The 19410-nt window shown below is 35.1% G+C and overlaps 1 protein-coding gene across 3 annotated transcripts in view; it reads left to right on the forward strand.

The window, feature by feature from the left end:
- LOC121317432 (transcription initiation protein SPT3 homolog) overlaps window positions 1-19410 on the forward strand; it is a 189004-nt gene that overhangs the window by 132612 nt on the left and 36982 nt on the right. For all 3 annotated transcript variants that reach the window (XM_041253362.1, XM_041253363.1, XM_041253364.1), the window contains 3 exons: window positions 15890-15965; window positions 17767-17879; window positions 19009-19119. In XM_041253362.1, the coding sequence (XP_041109296.1) occupies window positions 15890-15965; window positions 17767-17879; window positions 19009-19119 (300 nt within the window). The remainder of the gene's footprint in view (window positions 1-15889; window positions 15966-17766; window positions 17880-19008; window positions 19120-19410) is intronic.

Here is a 19410-nt window from a genome sequence, read left to right on the forward strand (position 1 = left end):
GTGGGTGGGAGTCGAAATGCTGACTTTGAAATCATATACTTTAAAAGAAAAACACTTTTTTAAAGTCATCTTTTTTTATTAAAAAAAAAAAAAAAAAAAACTGCTTAAAACCCCCAAAAATTATAATCTCAGCTGTCCTTTTGTGGTTATATGGTTAAGTGAGAGATTTGCCCTTCTGAAATGAACTCATTTTAGAAGGGCTGTTTATGGTTACCATAATCCTTGGATATAGCCATGCTCCGATGAGTTACACACACTTTTTGTCATTCCTGTAATGAGTTTGTTGTATTACACGCACCTATGGATAATTTTCACTGCTTTCGCCCCCGGTATTGTTTCTTAACACTACATTGCTCTGCATGATTCACATAGCAACAAGCAGTATACAGTAGACTACTAACTGCCTTAGTGCAAGAAAAAGCAGGTCAAGTTCATAGTCTCAAACACACTATGGGGCACTTAGATATTTAGCTTTTGTTCAACTAAATAATATTAAAAAATATTTAGTTTAAAACCAACTCCCCTTTGAAATGAGTAGTAGAGCTACATTTTTAAGTTTAATGCAACATACATGAGGGCATGGAACTATGAGTGTGACACATGCTTGCACTCTCGTGTTTGTTACGTGTTCACAGGAAATGTGCCACATTTTTAAAACAAATCATAGATAACACGCTTCAATGTATTCCGTGCATCCCTCTTCATTGTCCTCAATAATATGCAAATGGATGTGTGGCAAAGTGCCCCGCCCCTGGGCTATTTATTGGTGTATAGTCATTGGTACACGGGATATAAACGGGTCTGTGTAACACGAGTGTTTTTAAAATGTATATTAGTATTTAGGCACAAGGATTGCACAGCACTTCACATGCAGGTAAAATGTAATAATATGTGAGCACAGGGAATTGCACTTTATTAATTCACATGCAGTTGTACCGAGACTCCAATTGAATGATTGATTAGTAATCGAGTCTCGGTACAGCTGCATAAAAGCAGCATGTTTTTACTCACTCAGGGTTGTGTGTTCAGTCAGTGGAGAACGGATGTGGAGAAGGAGAGTAAACAAAGTAAAATAACATAGTTAGACCTGTCTTGACTCACCGTGTTTGTTTGTCTGTTAGTCCACTGTTTGTTTAGTGTTAGTCCATTTTGTTTCATCTCTTTGTTTTGGCTACCAGTGCCATGTCCTGTGTTTTGTTTGTCTTGCAACCTTTTATTTTCTGTTTATTGATTAAACTGTGCAACAGCGCAATTCACATTTCACCTGGTAGTACTGAGTGTTTTTCTTCCGGGCATGACGTCACCATACACGCCATCCTGTTACAGGGTCATACTTGAAAAACTACGGTAGTTATGTTTTTTTTTTCTTTGCTTGTTTTGTTAACCCCAGGTGCACGTTATACTTGAATTCCAAGCTCACCAGGGCTAATCCTAAACACAAACAAATGACTATTGTTTTTGTCATGTCCGTTGTTTCAGTATGGTTTGTTAGATCCTTTGATACTGGAACCCCACAGTAGGTTACTGCCATATACTGTTAATGTTTATGTTTATTATAGTAACGTATTTAAGTACTGCCCACCCATAGCAAGGAACATATTTCCTCAGCTAAACGAAGGAATGCATTAATTAATTGAAAATCCCCAGTCATTTGCTTAAGGACTCTTTCAGTTTAACACCCACACAAACTAGTTTTTAAAGTAAAAGATGAGATCATGTAAATATATAATACGACAAAGAATGTGTTGTCTTCCGTTAACTATCTCTGGTTGCACTTTTTTATGTTCTACATTTTCTTTTTTATTATGTTTTTTATTATGGTAAATTACCCTGCTTATTTAGGCACTGTACAATTTGACTGGGGAAAGAAAACTTAGGTTTATTGGAGTTCACAAAAAAGGTAACCTTTTCACTTCCTTTTTAGCTTAATTATTGAGCTTATTGCTTCATTTAAATTGTTTTCTTTATGTTAAGTTTTCAGGACATTAAAGTCTATTTTAGTTTTTCTCTGTTCTACATTTTTTAAAGGCAGCTGTTCATTTTAACCATTTTTTTACACTACAGTACTGGTCACAATCATAACTGCTGCATGAAACCGGAGTGTAATAATCCACTTAAGCATTTGTATGTCAGCCGATATCCTGTTTAGCTGATATCCCATCACGCCTTTCTTCTTAAAAGCATACAGACTCTATATATGAACCCCCAATATCTCTCACAAGTACCTCTGTACCTTTTTACGACATCACAACAAAAGGAATACGTTTTTTGTGTGTGTGCATATGTATGGCTATTGTGAACTATATATCAATTACGGTACAATAATACGACAAAAAATGGACTGAATGATAATACCCGAAAATAATCTTAATATTTTTTTAATAAAGTAGCCGGCACGAATATAGTATTAGGTGGTTGCGCCTATCGACGGCTTATTTTGAAAACCCTGCATTTTTAGCAGTCATTTTTAACTTTTTAGCCTCTCAAAGTGCATAACACAGAAAATCAGACCCTTCAACTCTGATTGGTTAAATGTTGTGTCAAGACATAACACAGCTGTCATGTGGTTCCAAGATTTATTTATTTTTTCCACCCAGCAACGCACAAGTGATTAAGTCTGCTAGAAGTGCAATCAATCCTTATTGTTAAAGGCACAGTAGCATCTGCAAGACAGGTGGATCGGGTATTCCCTGCAAAGTTTTCACATTTTGTTGGCACCTGACCTTACTCCACGATGCTTTCAAATTAGACTTTACATGTATAATCTACACAAACTACTCCATGTTGATAACGTTAAAAAATGCATATAGAATATAAATAAGTAAGATTTATAGAGAAAAACATATTAATCTCTCAGCTCAGGTGAAAATGATTTGTTTGAAAGGTCACAAAATTAGTTAATGGTTTCAGCCTGTGTGTAGTCAAAGTGGTTTAATTTGTAGATAATTTCCCTCAGGTATATATAGACTTTCAAGCTGCAACTCACATAGTGATCCTACAAAGCAACCATGAAGACCAAGGAGCCTTTGAAACAAGTCTGGAATAAAGTGGTAGAGAGGCACAGAGCAGGACAGTGAAGTCCATCATTAAGAAGTGGAAGATGCATCATACCACCCAGACACTACCCAGATCAGGTCACCCTCCCAAACTGAGCAGCCAGGCAAACAGGAAACTGGTTCGGGATGTCACTCTGAAGCCAACAATGACCTTGAGAGATCTGCCAAGTTCTCTGTCTGAAATGGGAGTCAGTGTTCACACATCAACAATAAGCCGGTCCCTACGCAAAGCTGGCCTGTATGGACAGGTGACAAGAAAGAGGCCATTGCTCAAAAAGCCTTATCTTAAAGCACTTATGGAGTTTGCGAAAAAGCATGTAGATGATAAAATAAACAAATCCCCTGGGCCGGATGAGATCCTCCCAGTAGTACTCAAAGAAATGAAAGAAGTTATTTACAAAACACTAACCAAGATCATGCAACAGTTTCTTGACACAAGGTTGTACCGACAGAGTAGAAAATTGCAAACGTAAAACCGATCCACAAAAAGGGAAACAAAACCGAACGAGGTAACTACAGATCAATAAGACTGACTTCGATCATATGCAACTTATGGAAACTATAATAAGATCCAAAATGGAAAATTACCTATATGGTAACAGTATCCTGGGAGACAGTCAACATGGTTTTAGGAAAGGGAGATCGTGTCTAACTAACCTGCTTGATGCAACATCGATAATGGATAATTACAAAGCATATGACATGGTTTATTTAGATTTCCAGAAAGCTTTTGACAAAGTCCAGCATAAAAGATTAATTCTCAAACTGAATGCAGTAGGGATTCAATGCATGTACATGGATTAGGGAGTGGTTAACATGTAGAAAACAGAAAGTACTGATTAGAGGAGAAACCTCAAAATGGAGTGAGGTAACCAGTGGAGTACCACAGGGATTAGTATTAGGTCCTCTGCTATTACTAATCTACATTAATGATTTAGATTCTGGTACAGTAAGCAAACTTGTTAAATTTGCAGATGACACAAAAATAGGAGTGGCAAACACCGTTGCAGCAGCAAAGGTCATTCAAAATGATCTAGACAAGATTCAGAACTGGTCAGACACATGGCAAATGGCATTTAATAGAGAAAAGTGTAAGGTACTGCACGCAGGAAATAAAAATGTGCATTATAAATATCATATGGGAGATACTGAAATTGAAGAATGAATCTATGAAAAAGACCTAGGAGTTTTTGTTGACTGAGAAATGTCTTCATCTAGACAATGTGGGGAAGCTATAAAAAAGGCCAACAAGATGCTTGGATATATTGTGAAAAGTGTTGAATTTAAGTCAAGGGAAGTAATGTTAAAACTGTACAATGCATTAGTAAGACCTCATCTTGAATACTGTGTTCAGTTCTGGTCACCTCACTACAAAAAGGATATTGCTGCTCTAGACAGAGTGCAAAGAAGAGCAACCAGAATTATTCCGGGTTTAAAATAATTGAATCTGTTCAGTCTTGAACAAAGAAGACTACGCGGCGACCTAATTCAAGCATTCAAAATTCTAAAAGGTATTGACACTGTCAACCCAAGGGACTTTTTCGACCTGAAAAAGGAAACAAGGACCAGGGATCACAAATGGAGATTAGACAAAGGAGCATTCAGAACAGAAAATAGGAGGGACTTTTTTTACACAGAGAATCATGAGGTTCTGGAACCAACTCCCCAGTAATGTTGTCAAGTTGACACCCTGGGATCCTTCGAGAAGCTGCTTGATGAGATTCTAGGATCAATAAGCTACTAACAACCAAATGACCAAGATAGGCCGAATGGCCTACTCTCGTTTGTCAACTTTAATATGTTCTTTTTATGTTCTTATGATACTGCCGACATGTGGTAATAGATTTTGTGGTCAGACAAGACAAAAATTTAACTTTTCTGTCTAAATTCCAAGCGTTATGTCAGACGCAAGTCCAACACTGCACATCACCCAATCAACACCATCCCAGCTGTCATGCATGGTTATGGGGATGTTTCTCTTCAGCAGGGACTGGGAAGCTTGTCAGGATAGAGGGGAGAATGGATGGTGCAAAGTACAGGCGAATCCTTGAGGAAAACCTGTTTGAGTCAGCCAAGACTGAAACTGGGGGGGGGGGAGCTCACATTTCTACAGGACAATGACCAGAAGCACAAAGCCAAAGCCACTCTGGAGTGGTTGAACAAGAAGAAAATTAATGTTCTTGAGTGGCCCAGTCAAAGTCCTGACTTGAATCCAATCAAAAATGTGGCGAGACTTGACGATTGCAGTCCATCGATGATCCCAAACAAACTTATCAGAACTGGAGCAATTTTCCTGTGAAGAATGGGCAAAACTTTCACCATACTTCTGTGCAAAGCTAGTAGAGACCTATCCAAAGAGACTCATAGCAGTAATTGCTGCAAAAGGTGCTTCTACCAAGTACTAACTTAAAGGGCGAAATACTTATGCAACCAGTAAATTTCGTTTTGTACATTTTCTTTGCAAGTTTTGCTGACATTTAACCACCTCCTCATATAACAGTGTTCAGTTTAACCATTCCAGCTTTGAATAAAAAAGCTTCTTTGAAAAACTGCGTACAATATTTGTATTTCAACAAAATGTGACATTATTGGTAGGGGGTGAATACTTCTGTAAACCACTCTGTGTGTGTGTGTGTGTATATATATATATATATATATATATATATATATATATATATATATATATATATATATATATATATATATATATATATATATATATATATATATATATATATATATATATATATATGACAACTACTTGTTATTGTTTATATTCAAATCATTTAAATTAGCTTCTCTTTTGAATGCTACAACTATGGCCTTAATTTTTCTAAATAATGTAGAATCCACAAGTGTTTCTAACCATCTTATAAATATTAGGCAAAAGATTAGAGTAATTGATTACTAATGAGACTCTTTTGATCTTTTTATCTCTATTTTTATACTCTAGTAGATCATCTCTTTTTAGTTTATCCACATTTTTTAACTCTAAAATCTTTCTTTGTATCCTCTTTTTTTTAAAGATTTGTTTTATATAGTCACTTTCTTTTGAGCATATTTGAATTTTTATTCCTAGACCCTTTGGGATTGCCCTTTTAGTGTGTATTGGATGTACAGAGGACATGTGTAAATACTGGTGCATGTCAGTATGTTTACAGAAGAGGTCAGTCTCAATTAAACCTTCAAGTTGTACTATGGTATCTAAAAATTCTATTTATTTATTTGCCATCGAAGAAGGTCTACCTTAATATTGCTGTGTATTTCATTTGCCATTTTATGAAACTGGAAAAGAGATTCTTCTCCATGTGGCCAAACCCCCAAAATATCATCTACAAACCAGATGTATTCTAAAGGTGTGCTTTCTGATTTTCTAAGTAATTGTTCATCCCATTTCCCCATGTATGTACTGGCAAAATGAAGAAAACTGCCACTTAAAATTCATAACCTTCCGGTCAAAAGCTGTAATTATATTTCCTAAACTAGAATCTTGAGAGTGCCTGAAAGGGGGAAAAAATATATAAATAATAATAATAGGGAAACATAGAAACATTTTAGGGGTATTGCCATGAATCGTTTCATGTCACTTTTCAATTAAACTAAAGCTCTAGTCATCCTGGAAGTAGCCCAGAGTGGCTGTGGTTTCCTGTGCTTTGCTCTTTTTATTTATTTATTTTTAAATTGAGTATTCAATTGGGTATGTTTAAGCTATCAGGACAATATTAGGGAAATATTCAGGGCCTCCCAGTTTGTTTAGACTCAGAGAGCAGGGCCTTATGACAAAATGTATTACCTAGTCACTGAAATTCTGATCCATTCTAAATGCCACATTTCCTGTGAAATAGCTTGGGATACTTTAATTGCAATTTTCTTATACTCTGTTCATTTTAAATTCAGCATTATCTACTGCTGTCACTCACTCACTGTTATTTTTTTTATTATTTTTTTTTAATACCAGATCAAGTAAGCCTTTGTCTGCATCTAGCAAGCAAAACAGTCATTTAGTTTCTAATTTTGTAATTCCCCTGACATATGGGATTTTGTTAAAAAGAAAATATGGCTCACAGATACAATTTAAAAAAAAAAAAAAAAAAAAAAAAAAAAATTGAGGAAGCGTAGTGTTTAAAATAACTCAACTGTCCTTATAAAGCCATGCATGCAGAGAAGTTCATAGAAAGTAGTCATTAAGATTCTCTTTTTTTTGTATTATTTCAGATCATACAGCACAAGGGTGAGTTTGCTTTGTCAGCAGCCTGGATTGTATTTCTTTAGGCAAGACATCAGTCATCTCTAGGGCACTGTCAGATCTCCTTACAAATTATTATTTTCTCTGACTTACTCCACAACTTTCAAATGACATTATGTAAAAGTATCTTTGTCAACTTGTGTGGGATCTGTATTGTTTCTCCATAATGCCATGATAACAGAGAGACTCTTCGGGGTGCTATTCTAAGACTTTTGGGATATACATACTGCACTTTCATACAAAAACAGCACTTCTGTGGCAAGAAGTTAACTTCTTTTTTTTTTTAATCACTGGATCGAGTAACTTAATGGGAACAGACCTGTTCAATTTACCCCCAGAGCTGTCAGTTCTTAAAACTCAAGCTGTGGACAATGCTTGCTAAGCAGAAATAAGTACATCACAGGGGTTGAAACACCAATTTGCTGTCTGGTCATACTTCCAGCTGTTTGGGTAATTCTTTCTCCAGATGCATCAGTTTTGCTTATAGAGTAAGCTGAGGCTCTTTGCCACCTTTTAAAGCAACTACACACCAGATGCGACACCACAAGTGAATATGTGCAGCAGTGTAACAAAATAATAGAACCTTGTCATGGACAGCTTGTGGTGAAGATGTCAGACCCGGATGACAGTGGACACAGATAACAGTGCTGGGGTGTGAAACACGCTGATGCGCCTTTTTATTGTTAAACAGAAAATAAAAAGGTTGAACAAAACAAGACACTCAAAATAAAGCGAACAATGGCCAAATGAACAGGCAAACAAACAAACAATTAAAAAAAAATTATACTAATTTATAATTTGATATCAAAGTACTCTGAGCTATATGACAAAAAAAAACATTCAAATTAAAAGTGTTTTTTTAGCTTGCCTATTTCCAAAGAATTGAATATACAGTACAATAGTTGGGGTGTGAGATTTACAGATACCAGGTCAAATATATGTTGCTATGTTGTCCATGAATAAACATCTGCTAAGTGGTGAAGATGCCTGATATGGTATGGTAGTACTTATTTTCGAATATAAGTAGTAAATGTTTATATATATTTATAGGAAATATTTTCTGCATTATGGACAGCTGGGGTAATGGGGCTGTTCAACAAAACGTCCAGAATTCCTGGTAATGCCCACTGTGGAGGCATTAAAAAAACAAAAATAGGATTTTTTTTTATTATTATTATTATTCAGAAACAATAAAACCTTGCACTGTTTTATAGTTGTTTAGAAAAAAAAGCATATGTATTTGATTTGCTTATAAGAACAGTATTTAAAGGAAATCTTTCATTTGTTGACTGCCATCGCATGGCAATTATCAAATAATGCGCTAACTGGTGTGCATTGATGGGATTTCTCCAATAAAGAAGAATAAAAAAGCAGTTCTTTCCGTGACTAAACATCAGAAGTAACCGAGGAACTTTGTAAAAAAAATATGTCTGCCTGTGGATTTATATTTTAATCGTTGAACCACACATGTTAGTTAAAAATGATTAGTGTGACTGAACATTGCTTTTATAATTTATAATTGGGTCTTGTACTATCAGGTCAATATACCAGTACTCCAACAAACTAGATGATGTAATTGTAATTCTGTTTTGCCAAATCCCATTAAGTAAATCCAAACTGAAACATTTAAACTTTGACAAAAGCTTCAATCCTAATGTCAGTGACAGACAGGGCGCTCGTTTTCAACCTAATTAGTTATTATGTTGCCAGTGCTTATTCGAAAATCATAAGTTAAAAGCCATATGTTGGTTCTTCTTATTACAAAGACAAATGTTTTACTACATTGTGACTTTGTTGCAAGTTTTTTTATTAAAGTGTTTAAATGTATGAAACAGCTTAAATAAATCTTACTTAAAAGATCCTTAATGTGAATACAGAGAATATGTACATATAATTACAAATATATTATGTCCAGTGATGATAAGCTGTTGTTTTTATCCAGTTGGTCCATAGTGATCAGCATCCGACATCATGAACCGAGACAAAATAGCAGTATAGGTATATTCTTTGTACATATAAATATAGAAAAGTACAACTACAAAGCAAACTTACAAACAGGCACAACATATATAAAATAGAAGGTACCATATTACTCTGAAGAAAGCACAAAAAAATAGATTCATGGTAAGTTTGTGCCTATTGCTTGTGAAGACACTCTTGTATCATAAGACAGGGTCCTATACACATTAATTCCATGAGAATTTTTAATGCCATGTCTCCAACCCTACCCTGCCCTCCCCTGGCTACTTGAAAAAGCAAACTACTTGGATGCATGAAACTTACATACACACTGACCACCTCCCATCCCAACACCAACAATTTGTTTTTACTGCTACAGTGGCCTTTGTAATAATTTAGAACCAAACACCATTCAGTACACAAATATGCAAATAAAAAAATAAAAGGGAAAAATACAGCATGGTCTAAAATCCATTACATGTATAGCCGTGTGGTTACAGACTTGTATTTCTTTATTATAATTTTTTTCCAGAATAACCACCCATGTATTGTAAACAGTTGACTGTTGGGGAGATTGTCTTGATTGTGTCTTATATCTGTTTATAGATTCACATTTCTCTTCTGTTTACAAATTTAAATACAATGTTGCGCTCAGCCATTTCATTTAAAAGCAGCTGTGTCATACAGTACATACAGGGCAGGGTTCATACGCTAGTCTGGAAGTCTGGGGAAAAAGTATGAAAAAATGCCAGACTGACTTCCAGGTCTTGAAAATGCTTGAAAAACCATGTTTCCTTTATGAAAGTCTTGAAAAAGTCTAGAATTTTACTAGTATCACGGGAATGAAAATAATTCTGTGATTATTTTTTATTATTAATAATAATTGATCTCTTAAAGGGGTCAGCAGCTCTCTAGGCAATTTACTAGTAGCAACTATATTGCTTGCAACCAAATCCCGCGAGGATTGACCCGTGTAACACCCCTGACAACTTCCTGACAACTCAAACAATCCTGTCCAGTCAGCGCACTGATATATGTCACATGACTGTCTGCTCCAGTGAAACGAAGGGTAAAATGGACACTATGACAGCCGAAGTATATACATTATATTGAAGGCTATGATTTTTTAAACAAAGTTACTGACTGGAATTACAAACTACTGTACTCTGCTCACCAAGATTCATATTTTGTTATCTTGTTGCTGCCTTTATTAAATCGTTACTCCTGCAGCTTATATGGTTTATTTTGGATTGTCCTTTTACTATAGTGAACAAAAGGCTTTGGACCCAAACAGGGTTGTTATAGCGAGGGTGTATTGTATTTATTATTTGACTTGCATAAGAAGGTTTACAGACGAGAGGAGGCCATTCGGCCCATGTTGCTTGTTTGGTTTTTAGTAGCTTATTGATCCCAGAATCTCATCAAGCAGCTTCTTGAAGGATCCCAGGGTGTCAACTTCAACAACATTAAAGGGGAGTTGATTCCAGATTCCCACAATTCTATGTGTAAAAAAAGTGCCTATTTTCTGTTCTGAATGCCCCTTTATCTAATCTCCACTTGTGACCCTTGGTCCTTGTTTCTTTTTTCACAGCGAAAAAGTCCCTTGAGTCGACATTGTCAGTACCTTTTAGACATGTATGTTTAATGTACAACGCTTGCACATTTTAATATATAATGTTTGCACATTTGTTATTTCATTTTTGTTATTTTTCACCTCCCATAGTGTTCAGCATTTAACAGAGGGTATAAAGAAGTTTGGATCAGAATCCAATATTATCCCTTCCAAAAAAGTAATATACTGCAAATATACTTGTGCCAAAATTGTCTGGTTTTACTATACCATTAGTACCATTATACTCTCCTATTTTGGCACAAGTATGCTTGCAGTATACAACTTTATATATTCGTTTTGTAAATAATGCAACGTAGTTCTCAGATATTGGACATTTCTTAGATTGTGTGTTCTCTTTTGTATATGCGCATTGTGTCTTGCAAGATATATGCACTTCCAGATTCTGACAAATACTTTTAGAAAATCAGGTGCAACTTCTGCTCCAGATCAAAAAGCTATAATGTTCTGCGGCTGCCCGCCTGTGTGGATAACTATCGAAAAACTAGTATACATGAAGTGAAACACGAGTCTGGGAAAAATAAATGGAAGTCTGGAAAAGGGTATTGAATTTAGATGTTGAAAAAGTATATGAACCCTACAGGGAGTGTTGTACATAAAGGTGAAATACTGGTCCTGAAAACAAAGTACAATGAATGGACTAATACCATCCTTTTGTTTTCCCTTGTGGTCATAGTTACAGTATTCAAAAGCCCATTGATACCCTGTTGAGTAAACTGCAGTGTAGTTGTCTGGAAGCTCCACCAGACATAATATTTTATGTCTAGTGGAAATGCGTGTGGACGTGAAATTTAAACAGTTACAATAACACTGATGCTTGTTTCACATTTTAAAATTGAGTTTAGTTTGTTTCAGTTTGTATCTGTGTTTCCATGACAGCTGATAAACAAGTAACTGGTGTACATACATTTTAAAAGCTTTGGAAATAAAGATACATTTTTCCCAGACATCCTGAGTGTACTACAATACTGTGACATTACTTCATTGCTTTGATTTAAAATGTTCTTTATCCAACATATGTTTATTCAATTAAGGATCCAGAGATTGTACATTTTTTAGTTTGGTATGTTTTTAGGTCTACTGTATATACAGTTGTAGTCAAAAGTTTACATACCCCAATGGAAATGTATAATTTGTAGAAATTAAACAGAAATCGAGGTATTTGGTCGCACTGTTGTCGTTACGTTTGGAGAAAGTCTGGTGAGGCGTACAAAGAAAAGAACACCGTACCTACTGTCAAGCATGGAGGTGGTCGTATCCTTCTATGGGGCTGTTTTTCTTCTAATGGCACAGTAAATCCAGCTCCAATATATGGTTAAAATGAATTCCATAGCATACCAAAAGATATTGGCCAGTCATCTGAAACCCTCCACTACAAGCCTTAGTTTAAAGCGCAACAACAATCCAAAGCACACATCAAAATCAATTTCAGAATAAAGTCAAGGTTCTGGAATGGTCTAGTCAAAGTCTTGATCTAAATCCGATTGAGAATCTTTGGTAGGAGAAGAAGGTGGCTGCGCACAAGAGAAATCTTTGGAATTTTAATGAACTGGAACAATTTTGCATTGACGAAATGGTCAAAAATCACTAAAGAATCATGATAAAAGCTCATTGGCAGATATCCTAAATGTCTAAAAGAAGTTATTATTGCTAAAGGTACCTCAACTAGCTATTAACCCTTTCAGAACCAAGCATTTTTCAGTGAGATGCTCACCCAGGACCAGTTTTTTTTTGGCTGTAGTTGATTCTCTTCCTATAACAATTCACAAAATTTTTTTTTTTTTTTTTATAGTAGCATCTTGCAAATGGTGTCCTTTTTTTCAGAACACTCTGGAGAACATTTTAAAGTACAGAAACCCTATAAACTTTTTCGCATTTTTTGTTTGAATTTGTTTGTTTTTAAGTAATTTTTATTATGTATTCTGTTTAGAGATACATGTATAAAAACACGTTATTCTATGACCCGAGGGACCTTAAAATATTTCCTGAAACGTTTGTTGAAAAATATTGATGTTTGGGCAGATTACAAGACACTGTTTCACCTGAGTGATTGCAATGACATACTGTACTGTAATACACATTTATTCTCAGGGTCTTTATAAGCAATAATGGACACTACACTTGATTTATTTTCTCAAAATAAATATTTATAAATAACATAATAGTTACTCCTTTCATTCTTATCAGCAATAAGGAAAAAAATGTACTTGATACATTTATTTCATGAAGTAGTATATGCTTCTATTCACTCATTCCTTGATATTTATAAATGTTGTAAAAACATATGTATTAAAACAGATGACACAGAATAAATGTTCTAATATAATAATAAGTCAAATACATCAGATTTACACTGTTTCTCCTTTTTTTATTAGCTCTAAACAAGTTTCTGTGAAGTTTTGTTTCTGCTTTTGTCTCTTCCTGGCTGCTGTCTCCACCCTAAAGACCCTAAAGGGTATATTTTCAAAGGAGACTAAGGGCTTTAGATGTGTGTAACTCTGCTTTTTAGACGTTTGGTCTAGTGCAAGAGTGATTTTCTAAAGCATCTAATATTCCCAACTGATGTCCTTAGACATCTGTTACCGTCTATTGGCGTATATTCTTTTTTGACCTAATTTTTACGTGTGATTGTCAGACTATGTAGACGTTTAGACTTAGAAAGTTACACCTGCTGCAACGCAGTGTAAAGCACGTCTATAAAATGGGGAAGGTGCTTGCGAGTTTAAAGGCGCAATGGCAGATCTATTACTAGAACTGGTTTTTGTACAAGTTGCTCAAAGAAGAAGAAGACGACCAATTAGGGCATATAGTGAACGGGCCTGACGCCCTTGACTTCCTTATTTAGAATTACCAGAGGACGAAGTTATTGGACGTTTCCACATCAATACACAATAGATTGTAAGTCTGTATGAAGAATTAGCTAGTAGGAATTGAAGGACTTGTTGCAGTAGTACCATCTGAAAATATTAAGATGGTTAATTGTCCCATAACAACACGTTAACAATTGTATTTAATATGCATTATATTACTCAAGATTTATATTACTATAATATGAACTGTTATAGCAACACTAAAGTCAGTGGGCATCAGAAGCATTTCTAAACTATCACAGATATATTTGTGTAAAAAGTAATTCCTTATATAATTGGTAGTTAGCTTGACGTTCGAGATTTGTTTCATATTTGCTACTACCATCTGCATCTTTTCAAACCAACTGTCGCTTAAAGAGGACCAATTGTGAATTCTTTCTCAGCCTGTTTTATCTGTGATTCCGACAAATAATTTGTGAAAACTGTACTACTATCCATATATGACAGAACCCAGCTTGACATTCACGGCTTGGTATTTCCATCCAGAACAGCTGCAGTTTTCAAACATGTTAATTTTTTATAAAGCCATTATTTACAACTTTCACTTAATCTGTAATGGTTTTTCTCCGGCACCACGGAGAGGGGTTCTGGTTCTCAACATTAGGTAATGGCATTGTTAAAAACACAGCCATTAGTTACTTTGTAAAGAATCATAATTATCAGACTTACCAAATTCCTTAGAGTAAATAATAAAGAGGTCTCATAAACTTCTGTTCTTATTCTTTTCATAGGCTGTTCAGTAAAGCACTTTAATTAATTTACAACGTAGTAAACTCGTTAGCTCTTGCATACTTAGGCAACTGAACTGATGCATTGTTTCAGATCTGTGGATAGTTTTGAGTTTACACAGCAGTTAACTTGTTTTCATAAACATCTACACACCATACCAAAATACAAAAGCTTCAAATAAATTGGTCCATAGCAAATAAATACAACTGTACACCTGATAAATGAATAGCCTACAATGGATCATAAATAACATATCAGTAAAGTGAATATAATTCACTGAAGTAATTCACAATGGGTCATCTTTAAATTAAAGTTGATTTAGTTTGGAATATGAAGTTTACTACATTCATGTCAAACTAGGCTACTCTGTGCATCTATGAGATGCCATTGTATCTCAAGCCAACTTCATCACGATTATTTACTTGTTTTATTTAAGTGGATTATTCCTAAGCAAGATGGGACCTTTGTTTTGGAACTAGAGTGTTAAGGGCAGCTTCTCAGCTGACCCTTATAACACAGTCATAGAGGTTAGTTCCTCCCTCAATTTTGTCACCCTAGCTTGTTGTTACTGGGATTCTGTAACGCACCAGTCAGCTTCTGGGCTTAGCCTTGTAGCATTCCAGTCGTTCTGCAGGATTACCCTTGTGACAGCTTTGGTACAGTCACCTTGCAGTAATGGTTAAATTTCGTACTTGAAAGGGAACGTTATTATCACCTCAGGAGTGGGGCATGACTGTGCCACACATGACTGTATTATTATTATATGTCTGGTGAATAACCTGAGTTGCAATAAAAGCACTGTTATTTTACCGCAATTGCTGAAGGCTTAAGTACTTAAACACTACAGAAGAATGTTATTTGTCATGTTAGGAAGCCATTAATAGCATTAAGTCCCTGGGGCTTCTGAGTGTGTTCATGTAAAACACATACTTATCTAATATATTAAAAACATTTACCGTAAGTGGTGTTTTATTTGACTGTAACATGGCAGAGAATTAAACAAAAGCCCTTTTGAGTTGTACATTGGATGTTTAGAGAAGTTTGATATGGATTCTGGTATTCCCATAATATGCACCTGATTAAAGCACAGATTGTCTGTCTGCACGATTACACATGGCTGGTACTGCCCATAAACAGTATGCACATTTCATTCATTGGCCAGGTGCACCTGAAACTTAACAAACGGAATGTGTGCCTTTTAGTAGTATGTTAAAGATACTTTATGCTGAAGAAAAAAAGTAGTCTCACATAATTTAACACTTTAAAATGTTTATTTAAAAAAAGTAAAAATAACATTTATATAACATACAACAGTATGCATAGATCAGTGTTTCACTACTTTTTTGGTCCTTTAATATTGTGTACCATGTTTCTCACAATGATCTTTCTTTTTATTCAGAGAGCTGAACGACAGACTAGAATGATGGATTGTGCACACTATACTGAATTTTGTGAAAGTCGACAGCTCAGCTTTTGTGAGTATTTTTAAAATGATACATAACATGTATATAATCATTACAGATCCATTCTGAAGGTCCCGTATTATACAATATGTGTGAAGCATTCTGGGTGGTTAAAAGGCAGGTTGTTGTTGTGTTTGTGTTTTTATTGGAAATTATATTTTTGATATTCTTGACCTTCATAAAACCAGTCATGCAAGGATTAAATGCATTGAATCATACCACCGTTTACAATGGAATAATGTGACTATGAATTTAAGCATCTGTGGCTTTATTATAATAATTTTTTGATAACTCTTTACATTGTGTTTCAAATTACTGTGTATTTACATAGTAGTTACATAGTAAATACATGCGCACGTACACAAAATTACAATGTTATTATGTCACAATAGTTACATTGTATTTGTTGTGTAAATCTTCGTGCACCATATATGTAAGTACACAATTGTATCAGAAAAAGGTTGGGGTGAGGGTTAGATTGTCCAAAAAGATGTGCATGTGAAGTAGAGTGTAACAATGCATAATAACATTGTAATTATGTGTCACTACACATGTATTTACTACGTAACTACTATGTAAATACAGAGTAATTAGTTAAAAGTTTTACCTATTTTTCTTTTCCCACATTAAAGCAGTAATATAATGTTTGTATCCTCTTTAGAGGCAGTGATAAGCACTGTAGAAGGGTTTGGGTTCTTGCATGGTGTTAAGGATGTGGAGAATATTAAGGGGCTGTAACAGCCACCACTGAAAACTGCTGAAAATACAGGTCATAATATTTTATTCCCCACATGTCAATTGACTCAAAAACATGACAATGCTAGGATCTATTTCTAGCCATGAAAGAGGACTTGTACAGAGACTCTATACGCCCCTGCTGTGTTACCCATTCTGTAATCACCAACACTGGGAGGCACGCGGCATTCCAGAACTAATAACATGCTGGCAGAATGAAAGCTTTACCGGCACACAACCCTACTTACTGGAAGTGTTTGAAGACTGTGACAATAACAGACTAGAAATTAACAGGCTTGATCCTGCAGCTAAACATCTCTCCAGATGCTGCAAAGTGATGACTAAGAATCAGGGTGAAAGGTTTGAAATTAGGCCAGTGAAAACATTCCAGGTAAGCACATGACCACCAAACAAAAGGTTGCAAGTGAAATGAGCACCAAAAATATAGTGAAATGAATGACACTTTTAGTATTGTCCAACAGTGCAATTGCATGGCTGTTTAAAAACAGCCCTTGTTATAAAATATTATATATATATATATATATATATATATATATATATATATATATATATATATATATATATATATATATATATATATATATCAGTGGATATACCAAAACATGTATATACCAAAACATGTTTTCAACACATCCATTTCAGTTGCGCTTCACTAACAAAATTAGAATCCGTCTTAATATTTAACAGTATCAGTATCACTGTAATTCCATGAGCATGATGACAAAAATAATGATACAGTAATTGTTTTATTGTCCAGTGCTTGGAACAAGTTTTAATGGGATTGGAAGATACCAATCAAAAGGAAATAGGACATACAGTAGTCTACATTGAAGAATATAACTGACAGCTCTTTATGTCATTAATATGTGAGAGATAGAAATATATAGTGGTACTGGTTTGAGTTGCAAATAGTTAAGGTGAATACGTGTGCCAAGTTTGTGTTTGACACTTTTTTTTTTTTTTTTTTTTTTTTTTTAAGATATTATGTCTATGCTCATTATTCAGAATTGTTGCAGCTAAACAAATCAATACCCTGTGTGTTCTTTCTCATTGTCAGCCAAGAAAGCATCCAAATTTAGGGAATGGTTGGACTGCAGCAGTTTGGAAGTGAAGCCAAATGCTGTTGCCATGGAAATCCTGTCCTACTTGGCGTACGAGACAGTGGCTCAGGTACTTTATATTACCAGAGTATTCGCTGCTGTGACGTGCTCTTAATTGTACTGGTAAAACAATTATGTTTACAAAATGCACAACACCTTTTCACTGTTGTTCCCAGATTACATACACCTTTTTTTTTTTATTGAACTTAATTTGATTTCTTTGCAATGTTATTACTGCTTTGCAATGTAAATCACTGCTGTCTTCCCTCATAATTTACGAGCTACAGATTGTGATTCTTTGCTTTTGTTGATGACGTTCTTAATGCAGCATTATTGCAGTGATTACTGTCTTGCCATTTTTGTATTGACAAAGGGGGAGTTTCCATGTGTTGTTATGTACACATGAAGTGGCGATGCATGTGCATGTTTGGGAGAACAGCTTGAGAGGATCTGGTTTGTGGCTGAAAATAATGTCCACAGAGAGGGATAGGATAAATCTCATTTACTTGTGAGGATGACGTAAAACACGTGAAATCCACAACTATTTTCACATGAAAACGTCCACTGCTCCTAATCCAGACAGCCTTGGGAGCATACGTGGAAGGTGTCTGTCACAGATCTCTATAATCCTATGTCTCCGCCAGTTTAAAGTCATAGCAGTTTCATTATATATCTCAGAGTTAATTATTTTCTTTTCTCTTTAATAAGTCGTGTGATAAATTAGTTGAAATATTATTTATTACTAACGATATGCCACCCCACCAATGGACATTTGAAAAACCATTTGGGCAAGAGCAGTAAAACACATTATTAAACAACCAGGCACGAGACATTTACAAATCACAGCTGAAAACTATGGATTTCTGGGTGAGATTCTCTTGTGTATCTGTTCTCTGTGCATGGAAACCATATTTTCCTGAGCTGTTACAAGAACTGAAAATAGTACAAGAACTCTACGTAATATAATTATATAATATAATGGATAATTTGCATGTCGACCTCCTCCTTTCCACTTCATTTGCATGACGTCAGGTGAGACGAGGGTCTTTGTGAGCCAGTGGAAACCTGAAATGTATAGGGCCATTTTTCATTTGGCTCGAGCACAACGTCTTGAGGAAAATTAGAACACACATAGAAACTCCCCCATTGTAACCTCATTTTTTAGTTGCCATAACAATACTTTTTATGCATATTTTTAGTTGGTTGACCTGGCTCTTTTGGTGAAACAAGATATGACAGCTAAAGCCGGAGACCCATTCAGCCACGCAATATCAGCATCTTTTATACAGTACAACAATGCTACAGCTGAGGTAATGTATTCTGCAGCTATTAGCTTAAATGAAAGGGTCATACATGATGTTAGAAAACTGTTGTAAAGTAGAAAGCCAGTAAAATAAGTTCTGTTGTTGTTGGTGGTGGTAGTAGTAATAATAATAATAATAATAATAATAATAATACAGGATGGAACTCCTTGGAGTAAAACTGTTTCTGCCACACAATTGTCTAATCATATACTATAGTTTCAATTATTTGGGTGGTTTTGTCATCACAGTTAAAACAAAAAAAATGATGTAACATAAAAATGTTATTCCTGTAAAAAA

Source organism: Polyodon spathula, chromosome 6 (genome assembly GCF_017654505.1).
Source record: "Polyodon spathula isolate WHYD16114869_AA chromosome 6, ASM1765450v1, whole genome shotgun sequence".
In the NCBI taxonomy this organism is placed as follows: Eukaryota; Metazoa; Chordata; class Actinopteri; order Acipenseriformes; family Polyodontidae; genus Polyodon; species Polyodon spathula.